At 52.4% G+C, this 13353-nt stretch overlaps 1 protein-coding gene across 1 annotated transcript in view; it reads right to left on the minus strand.

Moving 5' to 3' along the window:
* The window catches only part of B3GALNT2 (beta-1,3-N-acetylgalactosaminyltransferase 2), a 20588-nt gene extending 8264 nt beyond the window's left edge, over positions 1–12324 (minus strand). Inside the window, exons 1-7 of the mRNA XM_080651278.1 lie at positions 11980–12324; positions 6889–7036; positions 5291–5391; positions 4178–4371; positions 3037–3132; positions 1286–1396; positions 256–334 (exon numbers count right to left, since the gene is read on the minus strand). Of these exons, the coding sequence (XP_080507404.1) occupies positions 256–334; positions 1286–1396; positions 3037–3132; positions 4178–4371; positions 5291–5391; positions 6889–7036; positions 11980–12091 (841 nt within the window). The 5' untranslated portion in view covers positions 12092–12324. The remainder of the gene's footprint in view (positions 1–255; positions 335–1285; positions 1397–3036; positions 3133–4177; positions 4372–5290; positions 5392–6888; positions 7037–11979) is intronic.
* Between the last annotated feature and the right edge of the window lie 1029 nt (positions 12325–13353).

A 13353-nucleotide genomic window follows, 5' to 3' on the forward strand; every position in this document is an offset into this window, starting at 1 on the left:
GGCTAAGCTGTGGTGTGTCACACAGTGGGACACAGCAGGTTAAAAATCAGCCTGCTCTTGCGTGTTATGAGCAATGGCACTGAAGAATAATGTTATAGAAGAATACGTTGCTAACTGATAGGTGCAATATGAGGCCATAAATACCAATTACAAAACGTTCTAATCAAAAGCATGTTTTACTTAGATGTACGACCGTAGCAGAAAGGAGAAAAGTGTGAGACTCGGTACGTTCCGACTAGCGACCAGCCCACTCACCCTGAATCGTATAAATAAAGCCGCCGGCCACGCCCTCCACACCTTCCGTGAGTTCAGGAGGCCACACACCCTCCCCGGCCTGAAAGACACGAGTGCAGGTGCTCAGTGTGTCATCAGAACGTTACACCCCTCGGGTGTGCACGCTGACGGCCAGGATCAGTGACCCCAGCAGCTCACCACCCAGCTGCAGGGGCAGGAGGCGTGCGCCGCGGGCGACGCCAGTGTCCTCCCTGCCACTCATCACAAAGGTGCGCGTCAGGCCTGCGCAGCGGTCCACACAGCGCTCACAGTCCCATGACACACAGTCAGGTCTTTTTGAACAGCCTCCCGCCCACCTCTCAGCAGGCAGCTCTCTCATTCCCGGCTCCGGGCTCTCTCCTCCCCGGCTCCGGGCTCGCTCACTCCCGGCTCCGGGCTCTCTCCTCCCCGGCTGCGGGCTCTCTCCTCCCCGGCTCCGGGCTCGCTCATTCCCGGCTCCGGGCTCGCTCACTCCCGGCTCGCTCATTCCCGGCTCCGGGCTCTCTCCTCCCCGGCTGCGGGCTCTCTCCTCCCCGGCTCCGGGCTCGCTCATTCCCGGCTCCGGGCTCGCTCACTCCCGGCTCGCTCATTCCCGGCTCCGGGCTCTCTCATTCCCGGCTCCGGACTCGCTCATTCCCGGCTCGCTCATTCCCGGCTCCGGGCTCTCTCATTCCCGGCTCTCTCATCCCCGGCTCCGGGCTCGCTCCTCCCCGGCTCCGGGCTCTCTCATCCCCGGCTCCGGGCTCTCTCCTTCTCGGCTCCGGGCTCTCTCATTCCCGGCTCCGGGATCGCTCACTCCCGGCTCCAGGTGTGGGATGCGCGGTGTGTGGGGTGACAAAACCAGAGAACAGCCGTTTTTCATCTTTACTGTGACTACACGTTTTCTACGGATTCTAAAACACAGACTGATTCTTGCGTGTTGTCTGGGCTGGTGTAAAATAACTTTTAAAACACCTTTACGTATTAAAAATCCTGCCGGGCGCGCGACCACCTTGTCCCCAGGACGACTTACCGTGGTGACCCTGAGGACTCCGCCCCCGTCATGGACCGCCACGCTGCGGACATCTCTGGACTCCAGGCCGTGCAGGTCTTGGCTCTCCCACACGATGGTGCCTTCAAAGCTCTTTTGTGAAAGAGAAACAGTGAGGCACTCCTTTATGGTTGTCATTTAGGGTTTGAGTTTTTTAAAAAGTTTTTATTTTTTCCTAAGACACACTGGTTAGCATTTCTATCCCACAATGAGCACACCATTGTTAACATGTTGGTGTCTACCCTGGAGTCTGCTTTTTAAAATATGCATCTAAAAGACAATTAACAGGACTACATAGACATTTTCAGCCGCTGCTGTTATTCCTCCCAAGTCAAAGCCGGTCCTCAGGCTCCTGCCGCACCCGGGGCACCACGCCCGGGAACGTGCTGCTGAGCGACCGGCCTGTTCCTCAAGCATCTCCCCGCGCTCAGACATCCGGGCGCCGCCAGTATCTCCCACAATCAGTGAGGCACGTTTTGGTGTCAAACTTTACTTTCCGCCAATCATTTGTGTTTCATTTAAAACAAGTTCCCAGAAATGAAATTACTGGGATAAGCAACAAACGTATTTTATATGGATTTTGGTACACAGTGCAAACTGCAAAATTCAAAAGCAAATTATACTCATTTCCAGGGTCATTAGCAACTTATGAAAATGCCAGTATGCGATATTGGTAAAAGAAAGTAAGCTTAAGCGGATTTGTTCCATTAAAAATGATTCCTGGGTTTCTTGAATTTCTAGTAATGATATGAGTTACATAGTCTTTCCTGGGCATTGCTTTGTCTTGCTTCTTTGCCATTTAGCCACTGAATTTTTTTTTATTTTTTTTTAATATATATTTTATTGATGTTTTATAGAGAGGGAGAGGGATAGAGAGCTAGAAACATCGATGAGAGAGAAACATCCATCAGCTGCCTCCTGCACACTCCCCACTGGGGATGTGCCCGCAACCAAGGTACATGCCCTTGACCGGAATCGAACCTGGGACCCTTCAGTCGGCAGGCCGATGCTCCATCCACTGAGCCAAACCGGTCAGGGCTGAATTTTATATTTTTCTTATTAATCGGTATGAGCTTTTAATAGATAAACTGGTGTATATTTTACATGCTGAAAATAATTTTCAGAACTGTTTGCCATTTATTCTTTTTCACTGAGTTCAAAGGTCCCGAAGTCTTACCTTGCTTAACCTGACAAGCTTTCCCTTCATGATTATAACTATGAAAGTCTGAGTTTAAGAAGTCACTTCCTCTCCAAGTTCGACACAGGTCTAAGTTCTCCTGACTTCTCTCTGGTTTCCGCTGCCAGTGCTGTGCCAGCTGGCCCCATTCCGCTAACATTTCCTATTTATTTTTCTGTTGTCAAACTAACCTCTCCCACTGGACTGCAAGGACCGTGACAGATGGTCCCTGTATCAGATCTTCCTATGACTCCCTTACTATCCTTTGTCATTCACACAGCCACGCGGCTCCCCGCTCCACCAACGAGACCAGGGTAACAGGCAACGCTTTGCAGAGTGGTTCGGAGGCATGGCGATGCTCCCTGGAGTTTGCAGAGTTCGACTGTTCAGCCCACCCCGCTGCGGCCTCATCATCCCCTAGCCCCCTGCAGAGCCGTCCTGACCCACAGAATAGCAGTGCCTGCCCCAAGCCCGGCCCAGCGTGTGAAGGCTGCTGGGTGCTCCAGCCCCCCGCCCCACCACCCCCCGCCTTCCCCCCCCCCCCCCCCCCCCGTACCTCTGGCAAGACGAACTGCTCCACAGGCTTGTACCACAGCCTGCTCACCTGCACACCACAGCTCGGGGGACTAAAGCGAGCGACGAAGAGGGCCTCCTGCAAAGGGGGAGAGACAAGAAGAAACACTTCCTGTTGGACATGGATACTTATAGATCTCACATGGTATGTGCATCTCACAGGGTATTTGCATATCTCACAGGGTATTTGCATATCTGACATGGCATTTGCATATCTCACATGGCCAGCTAAGTCCTCAGTGGCCCCACCCTGGTTACTAGCACTGTCCCACTGTGGTTTAGGTGTCATTTGGGGTCTCTGGTTCTGCCATGGCTTTTAAGTAAAGATGGTTAAGATAACTAAAATTGTCCCGAAGTTCTAAGAATACTAAGAATAACCTTCATAACCTTAAAACCACCACCCTGACATGAGAGGCATGAGGGGAAGTGTGAGGCATTGTTGAGACAACTTACTATGTTTAACCCCAAAGGGTTAAGAATAAACGGAGTATCACAGATTTCTACATGGAACACAGGACTCCGGAACCCCCTCAGAAAGAACCTCTGGGGAAACACCAACATCACACAGCACGGCTGCTCCTGCCTCGTCTTCTCGGCCCTTCCCACTGTGTCCCTCTTCTATGCCTCTTCCTTCTCTTTTTTGGTTAATCCTCACTTGGTATTTTTCTCATTGATTTTTAGACAATGGGAGAGAGGGAGGGAGGGAGGGAGGAACATGGGTGTGAGAGAGATACATCGATTGGTTGCCTCCCGCACGCCCAACCAGGCCCATGCATTGAGCCTGCAACCCAGGTACGTGCCCGACTGGGAATCAAACCCTTGACCCTCCGGTGCGAGGGCCGACACTAACCCCTGAGCAACACCAGCCAGGGCCTCCTGCCTATTCTTAGATACCAACTTACCATCCAGGAAACGTCTGTAGCTCAGAATTAAGGGCACTATGAGTGGATTGTGTGTGTTTCTTTCATTAACACTCCTTCTTGACAATGTGGGGGGGACTAGCTTTGCGCGACCCTGTGCATTACACTCTAACACGCCCAGTGGGTAGGGAGGGAGGTGAAGTCTCCCGGCCTTCCAGGAGGAAGAAGCCAGCGCTTCTGGAAGGAAGACCTGGGAACACACACCTCCTGCTCGGCCTGGTACAGCTTGACGGTGATGTTCCTCTGGAAGCCCACGTCGCTGGCACCGCCCAGCACCCCGAGGCTGGTGATCACGATGGGGTGCAGCACGCGGAAGCTCACGCTGACGACGCGGTCCTTAGAGAAGCCCGTGGGCGTGTCTTCAGGGAAAGTGAACGCCTCGATTTCCTGGTTCAAAACTGAGGAAGGAACAAGTGGGAAAGGACTCTGACATCATCAGGTCATCTACAGTCATGAGGTCCGCTTGACAGCACAGTCTAGGTCATTATCTGTCATGGAATTCTTTCCCCACTGGCAATGCTTTCTAAACGCTTCGGAAACATGGCTGCTCGTAGGGAAAAAATTATTCTAAAATTTAACAACCAGGTTTTCAGTTACAGTTAAGTATTTATCAGAGCTACTTTAATAGGTGTTGCATGCACACGTGTACATATGTACGTATAAACACCACGGGGGAATAGTAAATTCAAAGGCTTCTGTCAGGAGAGGTTGGGCAAACAGGGATATCAGAAACAATACTGATTTCAGCTATAAATAATGACGAAATTGAGACTTGCTCTGCAACATCCAAAAAACCTACATCTCGGACAATTTAAAACATGCGTCATGTCGGGCAGCTATCACAGACCAAGTAACTGCCATGCGTTCCACTGCCACCAAGGAGCCCTCGCTGCGCAATCCCGATGAAGCGGGCACAGCACACGGCCCGCACGCCCGGCCCCTCCGTGCCCGCCACACGGACCCCTGCACCACGACTCCATGTGGGTGTGGTGCCACCTCCAGTTCACAGAGTGAGAAACTGAAGCCCAGATACTGAGGAATCGCCCAAGGCCCCGAAAGGGGCCGAGCCGGGAATCGAACCCAGGCTGAGTGACTTCCGATCCCCTGCTCTTTCTACTCCCCCACTGCCGCCGTCTGATCAAGGTCAAAGCGTTTTCTTCAAATAACTTCTCAATAAACGCCTCGGGGTAGATTACATGAAGCACTTAACATGGCTCCGCTGTCTTCTGCTGAAAACAGACCCTATCCCATTCAGTTCAGCGACTTTTCCTTCACCCCAGCCCCGGGGAGGCCGCCCGGGCCAGGAAGGAGGCTCACCCGGGTCCGAGATGTTGAGCAGCCGGCAGGAGTAGGGGTCCTCCCGGTCCTCCACGGGCACCTCGCAGCCCCGGGCGCCGATGATGAACTTCACCAGCACCCTGCGGGAGGGCGGCATGAGCACCGTCACCGAGCCTCGCCCTGCCCTGCGCGTGCACATTTCCTCCCCCATTTCAGAGCATGACTTTGAGGCACGGGATTGATCAGCGTTAATTCTAACTCAGTGGTCGGCAAACTGCGGCTCGCGAGCCACATGCGGCTCGAGAGCTGCAGTTTGCCGCTCTGTTGACTGATGTGTTTGCCGACCGCTGGGACAGGGGCTTAATCACAAGGAACAACAACAGCCTGTAATTATGGGAATCCAGAGTCTAGGTCAGTGGTCGGCAAACTCATTAGTCAACAGAGCGGCCAACTGCGGCTCGCGAGCCGCATGTGGCTCGCGAGCCGCAGTTTCCGACCACTGGTCTAACTTCGCTCTTCCAGCCCAGCCAAACGGGGAGCCAGCCAATCCAAAGGTGCTGACCACCAGTGGCTTCCGGCGAGCCCTCCGCGGCAGTCCCGCAGACAGGGCAGCAAGGGAGATCACGCAGTCACAGCGCACAGCGCTAAAAAGCCAAGGCAGTCACCTCCTGCCGGCACCTGACCCCAGCCCCGTGGCTTCTCTACGCGCTGCCTTCCACTTCAGAGGGCGCTCCCGCTGCTCAAGGCTGATCTTTCCACCCGAGGGGCTGTCCTCTCCTCTCCTCCACCTTGCTTCACCGGTCACCTGAAACCCGTGGTTACCTGTAACCCCGGCTGCATCCTTCCCTATACCTTATAAATATGATGACGTCCTCACATCATTTCTATTTGCCTCCTGTCCTTCCTTGTCCACACCCTCCCTTCCTTCACAGAGAAATTCTACACAGGAATTAACTACAATCGCAGCCTCTAGTTTCTCATTTCCTGAAACAGAAATTTTAGCTTCAATATCCACCACTTCCTCTGAAATGTCTGCTAACAATGTAACCAGCAATCTCATCGAGTTTCTTTTTTTTTTAAATTATATAGCTACATACTTTTTAAAATATATTTTTATTGATTTCAGAGAGGAAGGCAGAGGGAGAGAGAGAGAGACATCCATGAGGAGAGAGAATCACTGATCGGCTGCCTCCTACACGCCCCCCACTGGGGATCGAGCCTGCAACCTGGGCATGTGCTCTGACTGGGCATCGAACCCTGGACCCTTCAGTCGGCAGGTTGACACTCTATCCACGGAGCCAAACCAGCCAGGGCTCATCATTGAGTTTCTATCTCTCTCTTCCTCTCTGAAATCAATAAAAATGTATTTTTAAAAAAAGGAATTGCTATTCTACACCAGAGCAAAAAAAAAAATAAAAACAACAAAACACACAAACGAGGCATCTATAAATAGTAGGTATGTTAACCAATGACTATATTCTCCCCCAACTATCTTTTGGCTTATACCCTGGTTACATTGGCTTTGGGGCTCAACTGTATGGAGGAAAAGCGAAACACAACTGCCCTTTCTCCCAGGAAAAGAGGCTGCCACCTCTTTCACTCCGTCAGGCAGCCGGTGCCAGCTCAGCGGAGCCTACCTCTGACTGAGTGCGGGGTGTTGGAGTGAGTGTTTCAGCCAGGTGCTCCTTATCACGTTTCGCAGCTCATGGTTATTGCGGGCTGACAACACACCAACTACCACGTCATAGTGGCTGTATTTCCCCGGAGGAGCTGGGGCCAGCGGATCTAGAAACAAGCAACAACAAATCAGAAATGCCGTGTCTCATGACCAAGTGTAACCAGGAACATAAACATGTTTATTACAACATAACACAAATGTATGTTTGTAGAAAGTACAAATACATACAAAGAAGAGGTGAATTCTAAAGCACCTATAAACCCACTGTCCACTGTCTACTCACACTTGGGTCTCTTCCACACACAGGTGTGTGGCTCATGCTCATGTGAATATATAAATTCTTCAAAACAAACACGATGTTTATAACACGCATGAGGGTGGAAAGACACTGTGGCGTAAACTATAGCAGAGTGGGCAGGCGGTCCATCAAGCCACCATCGGAATCCTGGCTCTCTCATATTACATATAAAAGTTACCTAAGCCCTTGCAGGCTCCTCCCCGGCCCGGGCCCTGGTTGGGGCTCGTGCAGGAGGCAACCAGTCGATGTGTTTCTCTCACATCGGTGTTTCTCTCTGTCTTTCCACTCTCTTCCACGCTCCCTAAAAAGCAATGGAAAAATATCCTCGGGTGAGGATTAACAACAGAAAAACTATTTAACTTCTTGAACCTCAGTTTCCCTGACTATGAATGGGCATACTACTGCTTCTCATGGAGTTGTAAATTACACGAGAGAATGTGCAGAGGTACTGGGTTGGTACCAGGCAAATAGTAAGCTCTCAACAGCAACTAACAACAATAAAAATATGCCTTCAAAGGGGAAGTCCTAGCTTAGTATTTAGTGTGTACGTTTGGGGGATGAAGCTGAGACACGCCCTGCTGGGAAGTACCAGCACCCTTATTAACACCAATAAACTCCACAGCCAGCAAACCTTGTAACGCTTACTAAATATTCTAAAGAATGAAGGCGGGGAAGCGACGTTTCTAGAAAAAAAAAATCAAGTGACAAGTCATGTGAATGGCTCCTTTTTTACTGTCTGATGGGCGGGACTACATTTTTAAAATGTGTCCTTAAGACTGAAGGGAAAGATTACTCTGTCCCTGTTTCTGTCACCAGTTTCAAAGCTTGAGAGCGACAGGCTTATAAATAGCTCTGATGAGGGATCCATTTCATCTCTTTCTCCAAGGGTGGGAACTGATCCAAAGTGTCCAAAAATAAACGACCTTTCCTACAGTAAGTGCAATGTTTTTATATGCCACAGGATCTAGGTATTCAATCAAAAAACAACAAAAACATGTTGACCTTTTTTTCCAAAGGGCCAATTAAAATAATAAAAAGAAAATCGAGCCCTAACTGGTTTGGCTGAGTGGGTAGAGTGTCGGCCTGCGGACTAAAAGGTCCCAAGTTCTATTTCAGTCAAGGGCATGTACCTTGGTTGCGGGCACATCCCCAGTAGGGGGTGTGCAGGAGGCAATCGATGTTTCTCTCCCATCGATGTTTCTGACTCTCTATCCCTCTCCCTTCCTCTCTGTGAAAAATCAATAAAATATATTAAAAAAAAAAAAAAGAAAAGAAAATCGAAGGGCATGTCGTAACAATGATAGGAATACAGGCTTTTTGTGTAGAGACCTATTTTCCACAATAGGTATGTTTCCTGAAGGTACTTCAATTCTAAATGGAATAGAGATACTTGTTATTTCACCCCGCCATGAATCTTGCGCTAAAACGAATTCTTCTCAGATGACATCTATCACAAGTAGGGGGAAACCATACGAGTTCATCACAGATCTACGGAGATCAATCCTCATACACACCACCAGCGTGCCCTCCCCAAACACCTCTCTAGCAAAGGCATCCGCCAGATTCCACCATTCTCGCTAAAATTCAGGGAGTGTCGCCCAGCCAGCCAGCGTGGCTCAGTGGTCGAGCATCTATCTATGAACCAGGAGGTCACCATTCGGAGTTTAGGGCACAGGCCTGGGTTGCAGGCTCGATTCCCAGTGCGGGGCGTGCAGGAGGCAGCTGATCGATGATTCGCTTTCATCACTGATGTTTCTATCCTTCTCTCCCTTCCTCTCTGAAATCAATAAAAATATATATTTAAAAAATAAAATTCAAGAATGTTTACTAGGAATCAGGCACTGTTCTGGCTGTTTTATTAACTGAATGTTCATTAAAAAATAAAACCCAACCCTATGAGGTCATTTCATAAATAAGGAAACAGCACAGACAAAACGAGCTTAGAGGGTTTATTTGGGATGCACCAGCCCCAGGCAAAACTGCAAAGCAACCTCACAATTTGTCTTTGGCCTCTGCTTGCCCCAAGTCTGTTTCAATTAGACAGACTGTGAGTACCTTGGGAGCAAAACACCAAGCCCTCTAAGCATTTGTTGAATGGATATGCTTTTTTCCAAATACCTTAGAGAAGTCTTGTGGTCACATCATTTTTCTAAATTAACCTTCACAAAATTCCTCCTAACACATCATCCCAAACCAATATGTGATTTTTTTAATATATTTTATTGATTTTTTACAGAGAGGAAGGGAGAGGGACAGAGAGTTAGAAACATTGATGAGAGAGAAACATCGATCGGCTGCCTCCTGCACACCTCCTACTGGGGATGTGCCCGCAACCAAGGTACATGCCCTTGACCAGAATCTATCCACTGAGCCAAACCAGTTAGGGCCCAATATGTTATTTTTTAAAAATATTTTGTATTGATTTCAGAGAGGAAGGGGGAGGGGGGAGAGAGAGAAACATCAATGATGAGAGGGAATCATTGATGGGCCGCCTCCTGCACGCCCCACACTGGGGATCAAGCCCACAGCCTGGCATGTGCCCTGACCGGGAATCGAACCGTGACCTAGTGTTCATAGGTCAACGCTCAACTACTGAGCCACGCCAGCTGGGCCCAGCCCAGTGTTATAAGCAAGATACCCTTTGTCTGTATTCTCTAGTCCAGTGGTTGCCTGCACCCCCATGTCTTTCACAGGACACCTGCTTCTCCTTCACCAGGTGCCCGTCCTGACTGCGGTTCAGCTGTTCCAGGTGAGTGGCTGCATCAGGAAAGTACCAGGTGCAAACATGACGCGCGCACGTCATTCAGGGCCTGCTCAGCTGTCACCTCTTCAGAGCAGAGGCCTCCCCGACCTCCACGTAAAACAGCAGCAACGCCTTCTCCAGCCTCCGACACTGTTTTGTTGTTGTTGCAGTACTTAACTCTACCCCTGCGATTTTTCATTTTAGCATGTTGCTTTTATCTATTGTTTAAAATATATTTTTATTGATTTCAGAGAGGAAGGGAGAGGGAGAGAGAAACATCAATGATGAGAGGGGATCACTGATTGGCTGCCTCCTGCACACCTCACACTGGGGATCGAGCCCGCAACCGGGGCATGTGCCCTTAACCAGGAATTGAACCGTGACCTCTTGGTTCATAGGTCAACGCTCAACCACTGAGCAACACCGGCCAGGCTCAAATACTAGGTGTACCGGTTAACAATGCGGATTTTGTTCAATAGGTGGAATTACACATATGTTGATATATATGCAATTTGATATATATGCTATTTTGTTGTATTGCTCCTTCAGATTACCACTGGCACACGCACTTTCTGAGCAGCACTTCAAAACCTACGAAGAAGTGGAAAATTGGGTCTCTGGATGGTCTGCCTCAAAACAAGGAAAGTTCTATTGGGACCGTACCCACAAATTACCTGAAAGATGAGGGAAACGTGTAGCTAGCAATGGACATCACTTTGAATAAAGCACTTTTGATGTTTCTCTAGAAATTATCGTGTTTTCTTTGATGGACTATTGACCGGTTAATAATGAGGATTAACAGTTAACCGGTTAAAAATGTGGATTAACAATTATAAGAACTGCAAACAGTCAATCCTAATGTTTACAACTTTTGGAGAAGGGAACAGCTGTTTGGGGGAAGAATGGTAAAAAAAAAAAAAATTTCCCCACGTAGTTAAAAAACAAGCAAACAGCCCTGACCGGTTTGGCTCAGTAGATAGAGCGTTGGCCTGTGGACTGAAGGGTCCCCGGTTGGATTCCGGTCAAGGGCATGTACCTTGGTTGCTGGCACATCCCCAGTAGGGAGTGTGCAGGAGGCAGCTGATCGATGTTTCTCTCTCATCGATGTTTCTAACTCTCTCTCCCTCTCCCTTTCTCCCTATAAAAAAGTCAATAAAATGTATTTTTAAAAAATAAAATAAAAAGCAAACAAAAACGCAGGACGATTACCTCATCTTTAAAAGAGCCTTCGAGGTGTCTTTGAAGGTCCTAGGGTGAGCCCTTAGAAAAGAAGAAAAGTAGGGACCCCTAAGTCGTGTTCAGGGCGGTGGGGACCCCTTCACACACACAAAATCCAATGGGCACCTGCCAGGGGCAAAGCGCTCTATGGATGAGGCTGGGGCGCGGCCAGAACCAGGTTTCCTGCCCAGGACGGCGGTGTGAGAGCGGACGAGGCTGGGATGCGGGCGAAGGCGGTATTTCACGTGCATTTCATGAGAGAAGTTCGCCACCCAGACTCACAGGTGCCGCTCGGCTCGTCGCCCGCCTCGCGCTCGCGTCTGCATTTGTTCACCCGACTTAGATCACAAAGTTTGCAAAGACTACACACGACAGTCTGTTCCTGCAGCACAGTTATTCCTTAACAGCAAAGCCCGGCCACCTCTGGCCCCCGCGCAGACAGTCCCCGCAGCACCCAGGGCTCAGTCTGGACCCCAGGAGACCGACATCTCGGGGAGGAAGAAAGGGACCCGCTGGCGGCTAAAGGGCACGCGAGGCTCCGCGCCAGGCAGGCAGGCGGCTCCGCCCGGCCTGGGGCGGCCGCAGGACTCGAGGTCGGAATAGAGGCCAGCAAGGAAAGCGGGGTGGGGGGGAGGGGGCGGTGACAGCGGCCCGACGCGCGCAGACAAGAGCGCCCCCAAGTTTCCCCTACTTTACCGCCCGCGGATGAAAAGGCCCCCGGTGCGGCCCGGACCCCCGCCCCGCGTCCGCCCCACCCCACCCCACCCCCGGCGGCCCGCCCCGGCCCTCACCTGCGGGGGACACGTCGGAGGCGCGCGCGGGCGGCGGGGAGCTCAGCCGCAGCCAGAGGTGCAGCGCCGCCCCGAGCACGCACGGGCCCAGCAGCACCAGCCAGTTTCGCATTGGCCGCCCCCGCCAGCCCCACCTCGCGCCCCCGTCGCGCGCCGGGCCCTCCCGCGTCCCGGCGGAGGGCAGGGAACCTGCCGAGGGGGCGGTCGATGCCTGTGCGACTGCCCCAGGGGCTCCTGCCGCCGTTCAGGTGCCTCGCAGCCGTCCAGGTGCCTTGAGGTTTCCGGCCGCGCGCCTGGGATCCTCAGATGCGGGCGGCGGCAGAGCCCCGCCCCTCGCCGGGCATCCCCACGCCCCTCACCCGGCCCCGCCTTCTTCGCTCTCGCTGGCCCCGCCCCTTCTCTCGCGCCCCGTCTCGCGCCCCGCCAGCCTGCCGGGAATTGGAGTCCTGCTCCCGGCCCAGGCGGGGCAGAGCACCAGTGGTCCGGAGGCCCATAAACAACATTTCCCAGAAACCCATGCTCTCGCTTGCGTCACTCGGAGGGCGCGGAGGCGACGCGAGAGGTCCTACACTGAGCATGCGCATCTTTTTTCACACCTTCTTTGCCACCCCCTCTCCCTCCAAGGCTTTGGAGGAGAGAATGCCGAGGAGCTCCCCCCTCCGAGGCTGGGGAGCCCCCCACCCCCTTGCTGCGGGAGTTAGCCCCGCCCTGGCGAAGGCCTGAGGAGCTAGAACAGCCCGCATTTCTCAGTCGCGCAGACGCTGGCTGCTGTGCGAAGAGGGGGGTCCTGCGGGCCCCCCACGCTGCCCGACACCGCGAGTCCCTGCAGTGAACCCTCTAGTGTCAGCCCGGGTGCAGCGCAGACCGGCCCTGCCGGCCCAGGACCCTCAGGCCCCTTCAGAGGCCTGGGCGGGCGCCGAGAACCCCGGCGGGGCACAGCGTCAAAGAAGCCGTTTGCCTCGGTGTCTACAGGCTGGGCGGCCGGGAACCGGGCTGCATTCAGAAGACACGTCATAGCCGAGCCAGCTGGAGCCCTGGGTGGGGCTCCTTACCCGGAGATGCTGTTGGGGTTTGTGGCAGCCACCGCCCCCCACCCCCCCCCCACCCCCGCCATCCATTCCTGAGGGTCCAAGGCAGGAGGAGTGGGGAGGATGCCACCTACCTCAGTTACAGAGACGCTGCTCCAAGTGGGGAATCCCAATAGGGACCGGATGGGATGTCAGGTTCAGACTAGTGGGATTCCCCACTGTTTTCCCAAAAGATATGAATTCCACAGCCTGGCATTCCCCCCCAGCCCCACCCCCACCCCTTCCCAGGGAACTGTCCACGCGGTGCTCAACGCCTGCGCTACGTCCAGACAGCCTTGGATCGTCG

This window comes from Plecotus auritus, assembly GCF_963455305.1.
Source record: "Plecotus auritus genome assembly, chromosome: 14".
Lineage (NCBI taxonomy): Eukaryota > Metazoa > Chordata > Mammalia > Chiroptera > Vespertilionidae > Plecotus > Plecotus auritus.